This window comes from Molossus molossus, unplaced genomic scaffold (assembly GCF_014108415.1).
Source record: "Molossus molossus isolate mMolMol1 unplaced genomic scaffold, mMolMol1.p scaffold_m16_p_6, whole genome shotgun sequence".
In the NCBI taxonomy this organism is placed as follows: Eukaryota; Metazoa; Chordata; class Mammalia; order Chiroptera; family Molossidae; genus Molossus; species Molossus molossus.
The window spans coordinates 64558800-64581840 of NW_023425399.1; the positions used below are offsets into that span (position 1 = coordinate 64558800).

The 23041-nt window shown below is 39.0% G+C and overlaps 1 protein-coding gene across 6 annotated transcripts in view; it reads right to left on the minus strand.

Annotated features, from left to right (window-relative positions):
* PTPRM (protein tyrosine phosphatase receptor type M) overlaps positions 1-23041 on the minus strand; it is an 839861-nt gene that overhangs the window by 240681 nt on the left and 576139 nt on the right. For all 6 annotated transcript variants that reach the window (XM_036244603.1, XM_036244601.1, XM_036244600.1 and 3 more), the window contains one exon: positions 8894-9026. In XM_036244603.1, the coding sequence (XP_036100496.1) occupies positions 8894-9026 (133 nt within the window). The remainder of the gene's footprint in view (positions 1-8893; positions 9027-23041) is intronic.

The following is a 23041-nucleotide window of genomic DNA, read 5'->3' on the forward strand; positions in this document are numbered from 1 at the left end:
TAATAAATGAGTCAATTTCTACTTGTTGCAGCAAAACCCATAAAAATAGCTTTACTTTAGTTTTACCATAGCAGTGCCAATAAGGAAATAGTATATATAAAAATAACAAACCCGACATCTAGTAGATCCAGTGAAGCATTATTCACTTTCGAAGCACACTCTGGGAGGACACTGGGCAAAAATATGCCTTTCCTCTTCCAGGCAATATATTATTTAAGACAGTATTGCATCTTGCACTGCTGTGATCTGGTAAAACAAACTAACAAAGCATTCCTCCCTTAATTAACACAGTGGCTCCTGCCTATTGCAGTTAAAAATTAATTTTATGTGGTTTCCTATAAATGAACCTAAGTTAAAGATCTCAGATACAATTCCTCTCCTTGTAGAAAAGAAATATAGATTTATGTTAGAAGAAGGATCACAAACCTTGCCTAAAGAAGTCAGGTTAGAATTTGATGTATATTTATATATATAATTTTCCCCCTATACTCTAATTTTCACTAATCAATACATAACAAAAATAGTAAGAATTGAAGAAATTATACTGTTAAGCTAGAATTTCTGGATTCACTAAGTATGACAACAGGTTTAGACAATGATCCCAAGTAAACCATCCTTAGTTTTCAGGCCCTGGGTATTTCCCACTCTATGAACTACAGGTGGAGCAAAAGTAGGTTTACAGTTGTTCAGATGGAAAATACACTAATAAATAAATAATAATAATACAAGAATAAACTCTGCTTTGCTCACTCACAATGTACCTACTTTTGCTCCACCCTGTTGAAAATGAAGCCATGTCAACATGAACAGAGGCATACACCCTTTAGAGAACAAGAACAGCCTGGGTGGGACTGGGCTGGAAATGTCAACACATACATCTGTAGACTTCAAGTATGGAGAACCACTGATTTCAGTGGTAAACCTGCAACCCCCTCTTAACACCTTTGTGCATACTGTTAGATTCGACCTTCAGAGGGAAGGTACACACAGAGAACATTTTAATATGCTACGCTAATGAATATCAGATCAAGAGCCATGTTGGAAAGTTAGAGGGCATTAAAAATAGAAATCAGTAGGACAGTTGTGCCCTGAGATGGCTGATGACAGTTCAGCAGGTTCAGGGCTGGTCCCTAATCACATGGCAAAAGGGTCAACACTCCAGAGGCTCCTGAGGCCTATCCTGACCTCCTGGAGTTGGGATAGCTGCTGAGCAGGGACTCCGTGTAAATGCATGATACTATTAAACACCCTGAAGAGAGTAATGCTAACCCTTTTGTTCTGACCCCAGGAGGCAGGCCACTTGGTCCCTTATTGGGTCTGGGTTTGATGCTTTTGTTTATTTTTAATTCTCACCCAAGGATATGTTTATTGATTTTAGAGAGAGAGGAAGGAAGAGAGGGAGAGAGGAAGAGAGGGAGAGACGAAGAGAGGGAGAGACGAAGAGAGGGACAGGGAGAAGGGGAGGGGGAAGGGAGAAGGAAGAAGAAAGAGAGAGAAGGAGAGAGTGAGAGAGAGAGAGAAACATCAGTGTGAGAGAGAAACATCAATCAGATGCCTCCTGTACGCACCCCTGTGGGGGACTGAACCCACAACCTTTTGGTGTACCAGATGATGCTTCAACCCATTGAGCCACCCAGCCAGGGCCTGATGGGTTTTGATGCCCAAAGTATTTGAATTGAATGCCATGGCTATGCCCACTCAGAAAAATTGGCAGTCCCCACGCACGGTAGAGGACTTTGGTTTACTTCTCTGTAGAGAATGTTTTTCCATATTCCAGCCACCCCGCGGCCTGAGCAGGAACACTGTTGGGTGAGTGTGTTCTTCTTGCTTTCAGCTATAGCATGGTCACCAAGGTCTGGTGAAGGGGACAGTGAACTGTTTTACTCCAGGTAGCTAGCTGTGTTCCTCCTTATTCTCATGATTACAAACCTCTGGTCTCCATGGGCAAGGAGAGGTCTACTCCCTCTAAAGGAGAAGCTGCTCCTTGTCCTTGCTCTTCTGAGCATGGGAACAAAGACTCAGAGGCACACATGCAAAGGACATTGAAACGAGTCAGCTACAGCTCATATACTAATGTGTCATGTATAGTAATAATAGAGTTAATATTTATTGGGGCCAGTATTTCAATGGTAATAACTTGTTTTCTTCTCCTAACACTCTTATGGAGTAAATACTATTCTTATGCCCTTGGTACACCTGGGGAAAATGAGGGACACAAAACTAACTACCCAGCCAAGGTCACACAGCTAGAACGCCACAGAGCCAAGGTAAGCATGCCAGCATTTGTCTCCAGGGCCCTCTCACCGAGACTCCAGCATTTGTCTCTGAGGAGGAGGGGGAAGAGCAAAGGCTCCCTTGATTCACAGCTTATTAGAAAACTTCACAAAGTTCTCTCACTCTTAAACCAGACAGGGATACAGTATCCTCATTCCTGTGAGTTATCAGAAGTCAACTTACAATTCAATTCAAACAATACACAAAATGCACATATTTGAAATTATTTTAAAAACACTTTTATAAAGAAGGAAAACAGAAAAAGCTTTTATTTAGCTAATTCTCCAATGATAGCTCAAAAAGAAGATTAAAACATGCTGGCAGAGTTTCAAGTACGCTTAGACTTAGAGCATAGTAAACTGAAACACGCTGATGACTATCTGCTTCCTGCTAGTGATTAGAGTTATCTGAGTGTCATGAGCAAGAAGCATCCCTGAGTGTCACCGCATGACTGGTGTAGCAAGGTGGTTCACAACCAGGCACACCTGGGTTTACCCTGGACTCTGCGTGTACTACCTATGTCACCCTGAACTTCCCAACCCCCAGTAATGGCCCTTACGCTATTATTTATCAAGTACCAACTATGTACGAACATGAGTTATTTCATTTAATTTCCATGCTTCCCTTATGAAGTACACATTATCATCACATTTCATATTTGCAAACTGAATTCAAAGAGATTAAGTAACTCATCTAAGTTTATATGGCTACCAAGTAGGAACTGGGATTCTAACCAGTTGTGAAAGATTCTGAAGCCCAAGTGGCTGCCTATTATCATTCTCCGACACGTTCCTCCTATAAAATGAAAAGATTGGTGCCTATATCCCCTATACTTTTTTCTAAGATAAAACCTTATAAAGAGTTCCCAAAGAACCCCTAAGACAACATAATTAAACCATTAGGTTGAGTCCACAAATAGTGGTTCATACAGGAGCTATTAGGGTAATCATATGAAGTCCAGGCTAGAGGAGGCCTTAAAAATGTCAGTTTGTTTACCTTACCTCTGTACAATAAGCCCTTTCAGTCACCATCCAGAAAACAGAAGGGCATGAGCTAGTCCTAGGTTAGGATGACATACCCATACCACCTGCTGCGCATGTTTCCTGTTTCCTGCATACCACGGCACATGCTCAAGGACAACAGTCCAGCATCTGCTGTTACTTATATGGCTGCTTATAAATACACACCTTCTAAATAATAATCACAAAGAAATGTCTACTTTTCTTAATGGAGGTTCTAAAGATGTGACTCTGAAACAGGACTTTGAATAAAGCTTCCAGACTTAAAACATTACCCACAAACAACTCACACTTAGTTACAGTGGAAAAAAAAATTCCTATCTCGTGGGTAAACAGGTACAGCAGGAGAACGCCAGTTACTGTCAACTTGCCTTGAGCCACTTGCTGCAGGCATCTCTTTGAAAATAGGGCTTTCAACAATTTCCCTTTTATTGTTTTTGTTTCATAATGTCTTCAGAAATACTTCCTATTTTTATTGAGATTTTTTTTTTTCTTGGAAGTACTAGTGTCATTTAAATATAATATTGTGGGTACTAAATATTTAATGACATATGCAGCATTTGCATTTAATGACAAATACGCATCTGTTAAAATATGTTATGGAAAGAAGGTATAAGTATAGTGCTTCAGAATTAAAATAGTCATATTTACCTATAACAAGTGTTCATGTAGTTGAATAGCTAACATTTGCTACTTTGACCAACAACGCATATCTCTTTAATTATTTCCATATAGCCACAACTTCTGTAATTTCTATTTACCACAATGGCTGAGATGGGAATTTTACTGTAATTATATAAATGTTTCCAGATTTTTAAAAGATTTATAGCAATTTTAGAAACAATAGTAAATATAATGAATCAGGATAAAATTGATGGTATTTGTATGCTAAATTCTGTCAAACACATTATTAAGATAAATTATTCTTTATGGGAAATGTTGAAAATGCAGGCATTTTAATTTATACAATAAAAACTATATATCTCCTACTCAACTTATTTTATACTAATTTTGAGAGTATATTGTCATGTTTGAAACTTTTATAGATATTCATCTCATACCCTTTCTTAACACGTTGGCATCAAAATACTGCACCCTCAAAGTAATGCATGTTTGGGGGAAAGATAAATAATAAGAAACTGCTTTACTTAGGGAATAAAAAAAATTAATGTAAAGGTTTTGTAACAGTTTTTAAGGAAAAGAAGATTTCAAATTATTCCAGGCAAGGCTCAAATGGATTAATATTAATAAACAAATTAACAACTCATCAATAATTTGTGAAAGGTTTATAAAACATTTTAATGAAATATAACTGATGGCTATTTCTATTTTTAGTCATTATTGCCTAGATGTAAAATAATTCCAACAGTTAGTATGAGTTGAACAGATTTTCCATGTTTTACTAGAAGTCACCTTCAGCACCTATCAAAAAAAATGTTTTTATATGTTTTTACTGATTTTTTTTTTCAGAGAGAGAGGAAGCAAGAGAGAGAGAGAGAGAAACATCGATCAGCTGCCTCCCACGGAGGATCGAGCCCGAAACCCAGGTCTTTGTTCTGACCAGGGCTTGAACCAGGCCCTCTCAGTCCATGGGAGCCACATCAGCTGGGCTCAGCAACTATTTTTTATAGAATGCTAGTCCTTTAGAAGGCAACATGATCTTATTAAGCTAATAACTGAAAACACCTCCCAATAAAATTTGCTGTTCCTTCTCCCAAGATCTCAGGCCCACCTGGCCTAGCCAGCTGACAAACAGACAGCAACTACCGACTTTTCCTCAGCAGGACAGACTTCCAATTGTATTTCAGGAAATATTAATGAATTTGATTCACCCACACTTCCTCTTGGGCCCAGTCTGTCTTTATAACCAATGGCATATATTTGTGTTGGCTGGCTCAGTACTGTGGGTAGAAGAAAAACAGGCTAACTAGCTCTTATAGGACTGGAACTCGAAGTTGGATTAGTATTAGGCTCTAACCAGCAAAACGATTAACACTATACTGAAACCCACATCTGAAGTAATTCTTTTTCCTCCCCTCTCTCCTTCCCCATTTTTCATTTCCTCATTGCTCCCTACTTTTAATTGAGTACCTCCTATGTAACGATGGGAATGTGGATAAAAGATGAAGCTCTCGTCAACTAACACTTCTAGGTTTGAATCAACTGAGCAGAGAGACCCTCTGGAATAATGAAATGCAGTAATGAGCCACCCACTGTACTTCTAGAATAGCAAATGTATAGTACTGTCACCATAGGTTGCTACATAATAGAAAACCTGGTATTTTGAAATTAGGAGGGACTTCAGAAATTGTCTAGTGCACATCTCTTAATTCACAAATGAGGAAACTAAGGCCCAGGGAAGTTCAGAATCACAAGGTCACTTAACACAGAGACTAGGAATTCCCAGTCTGAATTCAGTGTTACTCTGGGGGGCACGGGGCTGAAATGGGTGAAGGAGGTCAAAAGGTATGCACTTTCAGCTTTAAAATAGAAAATAGATAAGTCATGGGGATGAAATGTGCAGCATGGTGACTTAAATTAATAATATTATATTGCACATCTGAAAATTGCTAAGAGACTAGATCTTAAAAGTTCTCATCACAAGAAAAAATATGTTTGTAACTATGTAATTGGTAACAGATGTTAATTAGATAGAGCGTAGTGATCATTTCCCAACGTATACTTTACACCTGAAACTACAAAATGTTGTATGTTAATTATACTTCAATAAAAAATATATTCAGTGTTCCTGGTAACCAAACAATGCTGCTTATTAAATATCAATAACACTCCAGTAATTATCCATGATTAATATCATGTTTTAACTATTCTGTTTAAAAACAAAACTTTTGCCCCACCAGTGTGGCTCAGTGGATTGAGTGTCATCCGGTGGAATGAGAGGTCCTGGTTCAATTCTCAGTCAGGGCACACGCTTGGGTTTTGAGTTGGATCCCCAGTAAGGGGCATGCAGGAGGCAGCCAATCGATGTTTCTCTCTCACATTGATGTTTCTCTCTCTCTCTCTCTCTCTCTCTCTCTCTCTCTACCTCTTTCCTAAAAAAAAAAAAAATCAATAAAAACATATTTAAAAAAGAGATAAAGGGACAACTTCTAAAATATAGGTTTACATTTTTGAGATAAATCCTGAACAATTAGAAGTTTTAAGAATTTCTGTTAAACATGACAGTTTGTACCACATGACTGTTCAAGTCTAAATCATACAAGATTTGTACTTACAGGCATAGTATACTGGCACATTTTCCTTACAGAGAACATATTCTATATTTTGAAAAAAGCAGCACATGCTGTGAAAACAACCCTTTTAAGATTATCATCTAGCAAATAATCATGTCAATTTAATATGAATTATTGGTATTTAGCCTAAAATTATATAAAGGGCATATGTTACCGTAGGCAATATCTTCAAATGCATAATTTATAACATCACCTCCATGACTACCAAGAGACCTACGTAAACAATGAATTAACCCAGCAGAAACAAACCCTGGGAGGATGAATTCACATTTAGCTAAGGTCACAAGGGCAACTGCTTGCCAGATGACACAAAACTCCACATATTCCCACAGCTGAAAATAAATGTCTCCAAAATGTTTAATTTTAATATGCAGACATGGAAGAGTAGTGTTGCTTAGAATGTATACAGAATCATACTAAAAAATCCCCAAAAGTACAGAACACTGGTACCCAACATAAGCGTCTACATAAACATCAAGGTGGAGAGAGATGAAGTACATCCAGGAGGAAAAGTATGAGAGGTGAGACAGAAGTAAAATAGAAAGAAAATAAAAAAAGAAAGAGATATGGAGGAAGAAAGAAAAAAATAGCTTTAAAAAAAAAAGAAGAAAAGAAAGATAAAGAAAAGATGTACAGAGATGTGAAATGAAAAGAAAAAAAGAATTAAAAAACAGAAGAGAAAGCAAATGATAGGTGACAAAAGAGAGAAAGGGGTAGTAGATATATGACAAGTGGAACAAAAGAGTGGAAATGCTGGGGACCCATTAGTGATATATACAGCTGGACAGAGCAGTAGTGTGTCCTGAGGCCTGACTAGCACAGTAAACAGCAAATGAGGAAGAAGTAAGAAACAAAGAATATGTATGTATATGTATTTGGATACTAACTTACCCCTTCAATATTGCTGTTCAGCCAAGGTTTTATCTTCATCCTTGACTTCATTCTTCCCACTCTACAGTGACTTTGAGTGACCTCATCCAAACCCATAGCTTCCACTGCAGAACATGTTGACGACTGTGACTATGGTGGCACCTGGAGTATCCTAGTCCACACCAGCATGTCCAATGGCCTGGTGGGTATCCTCACTTCACTTTACAGGAAAGTGAACTTAAACAGTGCAAAGCTGAACTCTCCATGTTCTCTCTCCAAATACGTTCTACTTCCTATATTTCACATTTTGGTCAATAGTAATATCTCCACTAAGTTGTCTAAGCCAGTAACTAGAGTCTTTCTGTATTGTTCCATATCCCTCAGCTTCTGGCTCCAAATGGCTACTAAAACTTATCTCCTAATTTTTCTATAGATGCCCCCTCTTCATTCAACTGATCTGTCTGACTCTTGTTCTTTTTCCTCCATCATGTGCTCAACCCTAACTTCAATGATCTTTTTAAAATAAAAGTTACATCACACTACACAAGTTCATCAGCAGATTTTAGGGCCAAGTTCAGCCTTCTTAGATAACCAATCAGACTTTCAAGACCTCACTTTCCCAACCTCTCCAACGTCACCCCCGACTACCCATGACTTCACTCCCACTCTGTAATTGTTTTATAACTACAGTGAAAAGAACCAAGATCTGAGGACTACCTGTTTGGAAAATCTTATCCTATCATTCCTTTATTATCTATATTTTTATGTTGATAATTTTTATTTAAAATGAACATTGTATTATTAAGCAAGTTCTTGCTTATTTTCACAAAACAAAAGAAACTGTATTTTTCAAGTATCAGAGGTAAGGACTGCTTATTACAGCCATATCTATTTTCCTCCTCCCTGAGACTACCCCCTGGCTAGACAGTGCGGTCTGATAACAGGCAGTGTGCTCTGTCTTTGCCTTAACCATGCCCATGCCCCGTGTTTCTGTCAGGCTGCTCTTTGAGAGTCTTTCTCCTGGGGTGTTGTGCTGATTAACCCCCTGGTATGGTGCCTGCATATAACATGGGCTTGACACTGTCATAATCATTATCTTCATTATAATGAGAAGAAAGTCTATTTCTCGTATCCCCAAGAACATCAAATATGTTAATATGTCAGTAGTTAAGTGCTAAACATTTACTGGTGATTACATGTCTAAAGATTTGCAGAGTTTTACATACCGACTTGTGGAAAAACACACGATTTTTATGTTAAGTTGCGTGATTTGTTTTCATATTCATAAAAATAACCATTTACTCTAAATTTTGTCCCATAAACTTGCGTGGTATATGATGAAAAATGTCAACTATTAGAGTCACAGATGTGTCTTGGTCATCAAAGCCAATTCAATAACTGAATATTTTCACACACATGAAGCAACTTGGCAGCAAGGGATCAGAACCACATCTTTGGCAATAGTGAGGAGCTCACCTTTTCTTCATTACCAACACAACTCCAAGAAATATAATAACAAACAGCAAGAGGCCAGCAATGACTCCAGCAATTTTAACTGTATGGTCTGTTTGTTTCTCAGGTTCTGGGACAGGTTTTGGAGTAGCAGCTCCTAAAGATGAAAGGAAATAAAAAAGAAAAGAGGGTGAGTAAGAGAGAATAAAGATGTTACATTAAAATTCTTTTTGCTTCATGTAACAAAGAAACAAGACTTCTCAGAGCCTGCAGACAGACAATCTTTGACTTTTTCAACAGCTTTTATACTCACTGAAAGGAGTGCAATTATTCACATTCTTCAATATATGACTAAATTATAATATGAGTTGGAGAGCATACCCATAACTGACCCTTTTATAAGAGACTCTTCTCAAACACAGTTTTTTATATTTTTATTATCTCTATTGGCTCCCTGCTTTTTCTACCATTTTAAAACTTGGGAACAACATAGTAGCTATCCCAAGCCTTTATCCAAATTTTCCTCAATTATTTTTCATACATGAAGCAGTACGTCCATAACATATTAGCCCAAATGCCTGGAAAAGTGAGATGAGCTCATTTACCATACATTTTAACCAGTATTTGTTGTTTTTTAACACAATAGAGATTTCCCTCCGTCTTTGGAAATCTAAATGTAGGTCACATCTGGTAGGCAAAAGACTCCTCCTTCTGAGCGATTTACACAAAGTAAGAAGCAGCTGATGATGTCACTACTGGCACCCACATTTAATGTCTGTTTAAATGAGATAACCAGAGCCTTACAGTGGCATATGTCTTAGGTCTCCTGCTTTCCCCTTTCCAAACACCATTTGTCCTGTTTATGGCATAATGTGATGGAATGTCACATCAATGTTTGATGAAATATCCATTTCCTCTGCTAAATGAGCTCAGGATGAAAAATATTAGGAAGGTAATGTTCAGTTCACTAAACAGATTCCATTTTTAAGGGCTTCTACTTTTTTAATCCAAGCGAGATGGCGCTCAGCATCAGAGACATCTGCTCGCTCTCACTAGGTGGACAAATCATCCTGAGAGGAGGAAAACTGTGTGTTCAAATTTCTCACCTTAGAAGTTTCTTCTTGTTTTTTTTTGTTGTTAAAAATGGAATTAAAATTGAATGGTACCATCCCTTTCTGCCCTTTCATTGTGTTTTCCATTTATGATTCATCTGTTCTTGAAAAACTTAACCATTGTCCTGTCTTGTGCATTCTAGATTGGGTTTATTCTAAGATGAGTCATCTCATAGAAGAAGGGAGCATAGATCTATAACTTTTCAACTGTTTCCATTAGGAGCATACTACCAATGCTTTCTTTCAAAAGGCATTCATACTAAGATTTTATAGTTGACTCTGCAGCCTGAACATAGCTGTGGCCGACAGACTGGAGGAGCTCGTCAAGATCAGGGAGAAACACAGAGCACACGGAGGGCCACGATCATCTGAGTTTCCACTCCGTGTGTACATTCCAGTCAAAGTGCAATCGTAGAAAGCAGTAATGTAAAATTCACACCTTATTAAATACAAAACCTTCTGAATAACCCTTTATAGATCATTTTTATTTTTTGACAACTTCAGGAGGATGTCCTGTTATTTTGTTTGAATGGATATCCCTCAAACTAGTTGTCTAGATAAACCTTTAAAATATTAATGTTTACTCCTTTAACTGTAATTACATCTTAAGTATACTACTCCAGTGCCACTGGAACATACAACCAAATGGTAGGTTTGGAAGACATTGTTACATTAAATAAATTGCTAGGAAAAAATTAAGGTTAAAATGTGTAATGTATGTTATAGCCCTGGCCAGGTGGCTTAGTCCGTTGGGGCATTGTCCTGTGCACCAAAAGACTGTGGGTTTGATCCCCAGTTGGGGAGCATGTTGGAGGCAACTGATGTTTCTCTCTTACATCAATGTTTCTCTCTCTCTCTCTCCCTTCCTCTCTCTCTAAAAACAATAAAAAGCAAATCCTTGAGTGAAGATTAAAAAAATAAATTGGCCTTGGCTGGTGTGGCTCAGTTGGTTGGGTGTCATCCTGTGCACCAAAAGGTTGCCAGTTCAATTCCCAGCAAGGGCACATGCCCGAGTTTGGGGTGATCCCTGGTGGAGGGGGTACAGAAAGCAGCCAATCAATGTTTTGCTTCCACGTCAATGTTTCTCTCTCTCCCTCTCCCTTCCCTTCTCTTTAAAAACCAATTAAAACATCTTTAAAAAAATGTGTATGTTGTAAAAAGATGAATGAAAAGTAAAAAAAAAAACAAAAAACAATCCATGTAAAAATAACATATTTCAAAGTCACAAAATTAAAAAAGGTTCAATGTTTCTAATTTTGATTGTTCTACCCAATTACAAAATCTTTACTTAAAAATATAGTTTCATTCTTCCAAATGTTGGCATATTGGGAGTCATTCCATGTATCTCACTAGTTATAGATTGCAAGTTCTCCAAATATATTTTCTACATAAATGATTCATTAAGTTTTTTGTAACTAAATTATGCCAGTACACACATTTGTGAAAGAAACATTTTTTTAGAAAACCTTAATTTAGCTTAAAAATTTGAATATAAAATAATAACATGGCTAGAACCCATACGTTGTAAACACTCAGTAAGAGAAGAGTTTGTTCTGATAATGGTCATGCATTTGCTTCTGTTAACAAGACAACTAGGTCTGTGTTCCTTCAGCCTTTCATCTGTGCTGTGTGAGAACTGGTGGACGACTGCACATCTTTGGTCAGGAAACAAGATCACCTGTGCAGCCTGTCGTTCCCTTTAGGACACAGGCAAGCACATTGCTATGCAGCCAATGTAACCTCAGTATCATCATTCTTTTGCACTTACTTTTAACTCATTTCACATTGCAGGTCAAGAAAATGAAATTTTCTATCTCTGCAGGACACAGCTGCAATGTGATTAGGGTGGCAATCATACAAAATGGGAAGGTAACTCAAAAAAAAGGCGAGGAGGGCTGCCTGGTGCTGTCTGGGAGCCACACACCCTTTGCCTGCAACAGGGCACAGCCTGGATCACTGCGATGTGCCTGAATGAAGGGACTGAGCAGGATGTCTGGGTTTAGAACTACTCTGGGGAAGCATGAACACAGACACAAGCTGGATGAAATAAATCACGGCCCTGAGATAGCCTCATAAAGTTGTCATTAATTCCAGGTTCACCCTACATACACGTCATTCCTGGCTTTCTCTTCCTGCTCTGCCCTCCAGCCCTCCTGAAATGAGTGTCCTCGTGTTCTCCTTCCACAGGATGTTCTTCTCTCCACTTTGTTTCTTTGGAAACACGTGGCTCTGAGCTGTCAGTCAGCCTCGAACAGAGGACAACTTAGTGACAGAATGTGGTTGCGAGAGATCGCTTGTTTCCTGCCCCCACCCAAGTCTCTGCACTTAACAGTATACTTTACAAACTGCTTGGCAAGAGTTGTTTTCAAAATATTTCCCCCTCTGTCTTGTTATTTTCTTGCCAGTTTTCTAATGGCATAAGCTCTTATTCCTATTTTTGGGAGGGGGTAAATTCTAATTATTCATTGAAAGGCATTATTTTCTCTTCTGTGCACTCTGTTTAGAGTTTACAGCACATTGAGATCCTTTAAAGAGAATAAATTCAAATATAAATGTTTAGCAATGGGCACTGTCTAGGCTGAAACACATTCATTAAACTTGATGAGTAAGCTGAATATCTCCAGGAGACGGAGGATGAGAGGCTGCTAAAATGATAGAGCATGATTTTCACAGATGCCCACTCTACTGACTTAGTGACAGCTTTGTTTTCTGTTTTATTTTGACAACTAAGAAAATAAAAAAGGGTAATATTCCAGTGAACTAACATTATTTAAGTGTTCAGATATAACATCTAATGCAAAAAAATCTCAAAGAAAAACAAAAAAACAAAATAATTATTCAATGCAGTATTTGGTTGGTTTTTAACTTGGCAGAAAACAGTCAGTCTTGACCCAGCATTCGATGTTCAGTTAAACGCCAGCAGCATGCCAGGCAGAGGCCAGCTTGCATTCAGCCACTGGCTTGAGGTTTGGGCCCAATTTTAACTACTGAACTGGCCGCACAGAATCTCCCGGAGATGAAAGGATGCAAACCCGGGAGGCATGAAGGCACCCCTGCAGCCTGGAGCCGGTGACCCTCCGCCCACAGCACCAGGACAGTCTCACCTTGCGGAAAAGGGAAGCCTTCCTAAGGGAGGAAGAAGAAGATGAGGAAGCACCAAGGGCAAAGCTGGGGCACTAGAGCCTCTGCTAAGGGTGGTTACATTCTTTTGGGGAAAGACAGACTCAGATGTAAACAAATACCCTACGCAGGATGAGAATGGGTGATGGGTGCTACAGAGAAGCATGTGCAGTGAGGTGGGGACTGTGAGACTGGCAGTTGCTAGTAAGATCTGAGCTGGGGGATCACTGAGGAACGACACCTGAGCAGAGACCCGAAAGAGGGACAGGAGTGAGATATACTGATATTCAGAAGGAGCACTCTGGGCAGCGGGAAGAAACGTTCAAAGGTGCAAGATGAAACTGTGAAATACTGAGGTGTGACTGGGGTAAGCTGGGTAAAGTGGAGAGAAAAACATCAGAGTCGGGGGGCACCTCCGTAAATCACTAGAAAGACTTTGCTTTTTCTCTGCATGAGATGGGAGCTATGGGAGGAATCCGAGGGAGGAGTGATGTGATCTGGCGTATGTCTTAACAGGATCACACTGACAGTGGTGTTTAGAATAGACTGGGGGTGGGGTTCCAGCGTAGAAACAGGAATATCAGTTGTGAGGCTATTGCAATAACCCATGCAAGAGATTAGGATGCTTTGGAACAAGATAGTAACAGTGGAGGTGGTAAGACAAGGTCAAACTTGAGGTATGTTTGCCCGTGAACGGGATGTGAGTGTGTAGATATAACATCCAGGTTTCTGGCACGAGTATCTGGAAAGTTGGAGTTGCTATTTGCTAAAATGTAGAGAACGGAGAAGTGCAGGTAGGTGGGGAAATCAGAAATTTGGTCTGAAATAAGTTAGTTTTGAGATATTAAACATCCACAGGAGATACTGAGTAGGCAGTAGGAAATAACAGGGCGACAACTAAGCTTAAAATCTAAGTTGAGAGCATACATTTTGGGGCTGTCGGCAAAAAGATGGTATTTAAAGCCATGAGACTGCAAGACACTTTGGAGGTGAACAGAGGGAGGGAGGGTGCTCCATGAGGAGCCGGCAGATGAAAGGAGCTGCCAACGGAGGGAGGAGGAAAATCGCATGGAGGAAAGCAGCGTGAATATAGACAAAGAGGAGACAGCAATATGGAGGATCCAGAGAGGAATGTGGGGACAAAAGGAAGCTGGTTTTTTTCTTTTAAGATGGGAGAAATTAGGGCATCTTAGAATGTTAATGCTTGGGCTCTAACAGAGAGGGGGAAAGTGATAACTGCTGGAGCTATGCTTGCGAAGGAGCAGACAGGGATGCGCCCCCAGCACAAAGGGTGGAGCTGGCTCCAGTCAAAGGGCAGATATTTCACCTGGAGGAACAAGAAGGGCAACAAGCCCATGGACATAAAGGCTTGAGAGTAAGTAAATGTAGTTTGGCACATTTGAATGATCTCCAAGTGATAAAGGAAGCAAAATGACCAGGGAGGAAGTTAGGGAAATTTGGGGATCCACCCACTGTCTCCATTTCATTGTCTTTTGAATGCTAATCACCGACCCCCTAACCTTCCTCAAGCATGGAGACACACTGCATGGTGCCCAGTGAGCTGTGGGTCTGCTCAGACTCAGGTCCGACTTTTGCTTTTGTAAAGGATCTCAGACAAAAGTAATTCACTGTTCTTGAATGCAGCACACTCTCTGCTGGCCTACGCAAGGCCCCTCCTTTGGTTATTTCTTTTCACTTTCATTTTTTCCTTTTGCCCTTTAACCCCACTACCTGCTTCCTTATCCCCCCCCCCCCCCCAGCCCTTGACCTGGGCCAGCATTTTAGTCTATTGGATATAGGTCCTAAAGTATATGTGCACACAGCCTTGTAAAATGCATTTTGTATGCTTGTTTTTAAATTACATAAATGGCATGCTGTAATTAAAAAAAGGAGTTTTGAAATAGTTGCCTAGGACAGTTGGAAAGTGAATGGATGACGCTGCTGATGTATGGGATTTGCTGGTGACTGACCTTGAGGCCTAGAGGACACAGAAGAAGGGTTTTGAGAAGTGGAAAAAGGAAGGAGATAGGGTTGGTCAGAGTGGTAAGGGGGTAAATGCCTAGGGAAGGAAAGAAGAGCTAGACACCTGGGCTTCTTGGGAAGAGGACACACTGAGATGAATCCTAATGATCACAAAGCAGATAGTGATGGTGAGATGTGAAGTTTGGGGGACTGTCGGTTTATCCAGGAGCACAGAGCTCTTGGCCCCTTTCTTCACCCCTCATAACCAGGATGAAGAAGGTGAAGAGGAGTAGTAAAAGGCAGACGGTGAGACTACTCAGAGATACAGCCAAAGGTGTGTGGAGAGAGATCAGTTGTCAAATTAGTGGTGTCAAATTAGAGTGAGATTAGGAAAGGCTCCTTGTTGGAGGTCACAATAGGAATGGGTTTGAAGGACGGCGGTGAGGACTCCAATAGATGCGAGGGGAGGATGCTTCCTAGGCCAGCGCAGAGTGGTCAGGAGCACAAAGAGATCTTTGTGAAAACGTCCTCCTTTAGCTTGGCTGAAGCCCAGTGCAGGTGGGGGAATTGTGGAGAGAACTTGGGAAACTGATGCTTTATGGGGTAATAGGCATTGCTTACCAGCCAGAACAGCCTGTAATAGATTTAAGAAGTGAGATGTCACAGGGCATAATGGAGATGTGCCTTGAGGAGAATAACTGGGAAGTACCATCCAGCTCACCGAAGAAAGGAAAGGAGGCACTCAGAGAGCCATGGCAAGGGGACTGCCTCACCTAGGCCAGGAGCCTCCAACATCTGATCTAAGTGGGTGACTGGAACCGCAAGGGCACAAGGGACTCACAGAAGGCACCCCACTGGCTGCACACAGGTGACTCAGGTGTCAGAGCACCAAGGACTGGGTGGTTGTTGGTGTCATTTATGGAAATACATGGCCGGCTTCCAGGGGGGAAATATGTTTCTGTTCAATGTGTGAACTGAATCCAAGCAACAAAATACTTCATCTCACTAGTGCAAAATGTTTCAGTGGCAAAACAAATACCAAAATATCACTCTTGGGATATGGGGAGAAAGAGACAAAAGTTGGGGACAGCAACCACGGGTACTGCTGAAAGAGAAACCGAGGAGTTCGAGAAAGCTTACAAAATGAGACATGAGAAAAAAGTAGAAAATAAAGTGGAAGCTGTGGAAATATATAAAACTATTGTTTCTCCAAGTGTGCCTCAAAGAACACTGTTCTCAACAGATATTGTGAAATTTCAGTTAAGGAAGCCTTGGACATTTTGTACTAGCATTTTTATGACTTGATAGAATAGAGAATTTATTTTCATAGGTTTTCTTTTTCTAACTTTTGCAGAGGTACATGTCTTTTCTTTTCTTAAAAATAGCAACACCCTAGTTTTAAAGGTACTGTGAGACCATTCATGTCTTGTGCTCAGAGAATTTGAATTCTTTGCATCCTGTGTTTTGGTTTTTCAGTTGGACCTTAACATTATACATAATTGTGAAACAGCTCCATGATTTTTCATTTAAATTACATATCATTGTTTTTCTTCCTGGAAATGCAAAGTCAATCACGACTCCTATAATAATGTAGATTCACACTTTGTGCATTATTCGTAACCTGATTATGCTTTTGAATTTATAACTCTTCCTTCATCCCAATTTCCACCACAGGGCATGCAGAGCATGTATGACTTGCAAGTAATAATCAAAATCATAATTTTTCATATAAAACTGAGATACTGGATTGTTTGATATATGCCATTTAAAAAATTAATTTACATTTTAATTTTCATTCTAATTTCATGAAAGTTACTGTTTCATTTATTGATGTGGCCAACACCCTATGGGTGAGATGATCTATCACAGCCTTGTCATTTAGTATCTGGGTGCTAAAAGTTTCAAGAGAATTATTAGTGCTGTTACTACTCTGATGAAATAGCTTTATTTTTTCCATTTGCATTTCTCAGCTCATGGTCAAGTGGTAAGATGAAAAAACAATTTGTCAGTAATACTATCAACTGTGTTCACCTGTCATGTAAAGTGAACAGTCAGTAGAGGTCATGGGAACGGACATTTCCGAGGGTGCACCAGTTAAGAGTGGACATTTCTAACAGTTTGTCTGAAACTAAGTTTAAAGGCATTAAAGTAAAAACTACTGACCCTCAAATTTTCTTCCAGACTTTGTGCCTTTGGGTCATGGTCTAGCTATGTTTAGCTCTTAAAAATCCTTCCCTTGGGAGAAAGAATCACCACAGCTTCCTGAACTAAGTAGTAGCTGTTTGCACAAACCCCTTGTAGCTTTGTCTGCTGCCTGGGATTTGTTATTCACCATCTTACCAAAAAGTAAGTGCATATACCTAACAAATTCTGTGCTTACTAGAATAATCAGGATAATCAGTATTTCTGAGGATCAAAAAATATAGTCTAGTAAAATGCATGCAGAAGTGTGACATGCCTCACAGGTCAAGAAGCTTCATGCACAAAAAGTGGCCCTTGGACATGTACGGAGGATTCCTGGGGTCTTAGGAGAGAGTGGGGTCATATCATCCCCCAATTGTCATTTAGTAAACATGCAACTTTTCCTCAAATGATTAAATTCTTTAATAAATAAGGTTTATACCAATGGTGTGATTCTATTCAATATATTCTAAAACACAGGTTCTCCAATGAAAGAGACTAATAATCATCTGGAGAATTTTTGAAACATGCAGATGGCTGGGTTTCCCACGGACTACAGATCCAGGGTCTGAGGTAGGACCCAGAAATAGAAATCTATATATAACACCTTAGGAGACTCCCTACACAACATGAAGGAAAATCCAACTCAACAACCATTGCTCCTAAAAAAAACTGTGAAGAAGGTTTTCCCAGACTATGGTAAATGGAAAAATATTTACTTTGGTTGTTTTTATATATTATATATATATTTATTAATATATATTATATTATATATAACATATTATAACACATTATATGTTATATATATTTATATATTAATATACTTTATCAGCCAATTTCTTTCACTGTACTATTTTAAAATATCCTCTTACACAATTAAGAGGCAAACCTGGTGGAATAAAACCCTAGTTTTATAATTACCCACAATAAGTAGATTGGGAGATCTTTTTAATTGTAAAGGAATGTAAAGCATGCTGATCAGATCAAATTGGACAGGAAGCAGTCTGGCAGTTTGGAAGACCCACTTTATATGCCAGGTATCGTATACAACTTCTATTTAATATCACACCATGCTATATGATTAATACCATTTTACAAGTGAGGAAACTGAGGCAACAAGCAGTCGGGATAAGTAGCTTGTCCTCAGTCAGTTGGAAGGACATGAGTGGGCTGCACTCTGGATGTAGATGTGTCTAAGTCCACTCTTGTTTCTGCAGCACAACTTTCTCCAATAATACAGTAAACTCAGGTGATTACTTCCAACACTTGGAAGACAAGACTCAAGTTTAAAATCATCTTGAACAGTTGTAAAGAGGAGAGCCTCACCCAAGAACAAAACCAACCAACCAAATAAACAAACGGAAGTACAGAACACTGCAATAAGAAAATGAAAATGCAGCCTGGCTGGTGTGGTTCAGTGGGTTGAGCATCGTCCCATGGACTGAGAGGTCCCAGTTCGATTCCCAGTCAGGGCACATGCCTGGGTTGTGGGCTCCATCCCCAGTAGGGGGTGTGCACGAGGCAGCCTATGGATGTTTCTCTTTCACATTGATGTTTCTATCTCTCTGTCTCTTCCTCTCTCTCTCTAAAAAATCAATAAAAACATATTTTAAAAAAGAAAATTATAATCCTAAAAGAAAAATATGATAAATATGTGAGAACAAAGGACTTCCTAGGCCTAAGTGCAGAAAAGAAAGGCCTGGAAATACAATCAGTGGGTATCTGAAACGTACAAGAGGAGAGACATGTACAAAACAATCCTTCCAGGGTACACAATGCTGGTCAAAGGAGAAATGCTGAAAAGGAATCAAAGAAAAGAAATACGGAAGATCTACAAGGCAGAAAAAAAGGACTATGAATAAAGAAAAAAGAAACTGAGGTCATTTATTTAACCAAGGATCAGCAGGTGCCCTGATACTATCTTTCATTGGAGCTTTTCAAGAATAAGGACTATTTCTTGTCCACCTTTGACTTCTTGCCATTAACACAATGTCTTTGATACAGTGGTCACTTGGTAAGTCTTTACTGAACGAACATCTTAATACATGTAGGAGGCATTTATAAAGAGAACAATGATCATGTGTAATCTGTGTATGAATGTAGTATATTTTTTTAACATACACACATAGGATTAAACAAGCAGTAGTTCAAGTTCTTATAGAGAAAAGCTGCAACTCTTCCCTCTCTGTGTCCTTAGTGCTTGGAATATATTCAGTACACAGTAAAAGTCAGAGCAAGTAAACACATTTTGGCTGTACATAAAGAACATTCTGACCCTCAGCACATAAGAGTGAAATATATTACAAAGGAGATTTACTCAGGTTATCCTTGGGTTGAAGAGTACTCACATGACATTAGACAGGCCAGTTCTCACCTCTCTGCCCAATCTCAAAGACAAAAAATGCTATTTTTCTTCATCCCTTCTTCTCCACTGCCACAGACATGACATGTTTACCTCTCTTCTGGACTTCTGTAATTGACCCCCATGTAAACATTGCATCCAGTCTCTTTTACATAATGCAGCCATACTGACCTTCTTAAAGAATAGCTCTAATCAGTCACTTTTTCATTTAAAAAACAAAACAAAAATACCAAAAGTTTTCTAATGCTTATTTCAAAAGGCAATCAAGGTTTTCCACGAGCTGGCTCCAACCCCTTTTCCTAACTTTCTGCCTGTCCTCTTTCTACTTTTCTTCATCCATTGCGTTCCAACCAATAGAAATGTTCAGTTCTCCTCATACACCCAATACTTCCCTGTCCCAGGGCCTTTGCTCCTGCTGCTCCTTCTGCATGGAAGCACTTCCCTACTCACTTTTTCTAGGTTTATATCCCACTCATGCTTCAAGGGCACCCAGCCCAAATACTGTTCCTGATGGCTGTATAGAAAGTATTCTCTTTCCTACTGGACTGCTACATCACCTTGCTTCACCCCTCTTGCATAGAACTTAGTATTTTCAACCTTGAGTGCAGTTATTTTGGTAACTCCCTTATATTATATACTATAACATAAGCCCTTGGGACAAAGTTGGTTCTACTTTTGGCCCTCAGAGATCTGGCTTAGTATCTTATTGTGTCCACAGAACATGTAGGAACATGTTTGCTGAATCAAAGATTTCTCACAATACAACTCATTTAAATTTTTCTTTCTCATTTTCACCGTTCTCATAGCCTGCCTGTTCACTTTCCATTTAAGTTAAAGTTCTTAGACACAGGACAACGGGTATAAATGGAAAGAAAAAGGAAGAAAAAGTAGAAGTGAAAAGTAAAGGCAACAGGTTCTGTTTTGTGGTCTTTCTTCCACTGATCTCAGTATTTAGTGAGGAGTTTATTAAAACTCCTATTAAATAAACAGAGAGGCATCTGCATCTGTTTTTGAATGACCTTACATGGGCATCAAGACAATGTGCTGAGACAAGGAAAATGTCTGAATGCTGGCTCCACTGCACACGCTGAGAAACAGCGCACAGAGGAGGAGGGGTTTCTCTCAGTGTGTTGATGACAGATAAAGGTCTTAACTGTACATTTACTGACCAAACTTTTATTAATAAAAAATGAGATTAATCTAAAGAAAGAGCAAGAAAATAAATACCAGTGGCAAATGGCAAAATGTTGTATTTCCTGCACCAAAGCAGTGAAATATATATCCATCAATGACGAGAAAGTGAACTGGGTACATATCAGAGAGACAGGAAATGAGTATCCGTCAAGAATAAAGTGTTATGAACTCAATACTTGTAATGATTAAGTGACTATAGACCAGTTTTCATGATCACACATGGAATTTCTTTTAGAAGTCTTTAAAACTAGCTAAAGTTTTTGCTGCTGAGTAATTACAATGGTCTGGTCTTTCAGAAAGCAAAAAAGGAGAAATTTCTAATAAGATGATGCTAATATGATTTAAACTATTTAGAATACTTTCATTTAATAAAATGATTATATCATTTCCAGAACCCTGCTTTGAAATCATTTTCTAACTTCCTTGTTATTCATAGAAGAAATAAGGTAGAAATCTGAGAATTCCTTTTATTAAGCCTGTAAACTGGCTAAAAGAGACACGTAATTCACTCTGGTGTGGTCTTTCCACATGTGCATGCACATTTGTACATAAATACATACCATTAGGTAAAGAATTTTCAAAGATATAGGAGAAGAACCTTCTAAATTGGTTAATAATCTTGAGTAAATAAGACAGCACCTAGGCAAATTCCCAGACAAAATTGGTTTGCCAGAATTTGTTTTGACTAAGAGAGCTTCAACTTGAAGAAAAAACTGTTATAATTAATAAACCATAATTAATAATTGCATCATTAGCAGTATCAATAAGTAAATTGAACATATTAAACTGAACATCAGTCATGTTGCTGAAGTGATGTATTGCTTGGATATTTACTAGAGCAAATGGGAAAGCTCCTCAGAGATACTGATAGATGTGAGGAGAAGATGCCATTTATTAGGCCCAAGGCAGGTGCCAGGGTTATTTTCAAAGATTGTTTCTCAGCAATAGTTTTTACTCTTCCAAAAGAAAACAATACATTGAAGAAAACTTGTGATGCTTCTCATTCCCTTACAAGCCACTCTATATTTTCCAACTTCATACCCAGTGTCTGAAAAAGTTATTTAGTGAGATCATCTATAATCCTTCTTAATAGAGTTCTATTAAAGTGCATCCTCTTAGGTTCTCTTGAGAACTGATGTTACTGAAGGACAAACACAAAGAATCGTGCCCACATTGAAACCAAGGACAGTGAGGAACAAAGGAACCCCGAATGCCCAGGAAAACAAAGGGAGTCAGGCATTTTATTCCGTGTGCTAGGCCACAGGAAGCACAGAATAGGTTATACACTGCTTTGGGCTATTACTGCTTCAAATAAAGTAGTTGTCTTTGAAAATGCAATAACTTTTTTCATTATTATCATCATCACCATCACTGCCAGTAGCAAATTAATATAGCCTGGGTCATGCTGCTGCTGTTTATAACCCAAAGATTGGCAAATGGAAAATATTATCTGTGGGGGGACTCATGACAGATTTTAACATATAATAGACAATGATATTCCTCTCATGCTCCGGTGCTCCTGGAGACCACCCCATCCACATCGTGTTCATGTAAATAACACCCTATGTAGCATCAAGAAATCCATTTGTTTTCCTGGAAGTTCAATATTGTACCTCTCTGAAGGGCTGTGAAATTCAAACTTGGGACTGGCAATGGCCCAGTATAATTACCTAGTTCTCTTAAAAACCCAAAGGGCCATAAAATAATCCTCTATTAGAATAACAACTACAAAGCTACAACAAAGTTACCAGCAACTGCCATTTTCAAACTCTGCCTTTACCCTGGGCGAGCTTTGTGTGAGCTCTTTTATATACAGCTATTATTGCATTTATTCTCCCACTGCTCACTGTGGGTTTAACAAACAGTATTCTCCCTGTTTTACACAAATGGAAGTTGAAACTTAGAGTTTAAGAAATTTCCCCAAGAGCATGGACTTGAACTCACTACCTTCTATGTAAAAGAAATGCTTTCTAAATTATGTATACTGGGAACCAGAGTGGCCATGTAAACCACCTTATTAAAATTTGGTGCAGAGAATCCTCAGGGCTAGATTCCTGTCTGATATTTGAAAACTGCCCCAGGAAGTGTGCCATGTGGTTTAGAAAATGACCTGCAGTCTAAGCCTCACTGCTCCCATGAGCTGGTCCTTTGTCCCCCTAAGTGCAGAAGAGACAAGTACCTGCACCATCCTGAGGTTTATCCCTAGTGGCCTACCACTAGACTGAAATTTCTTTGAAGTCT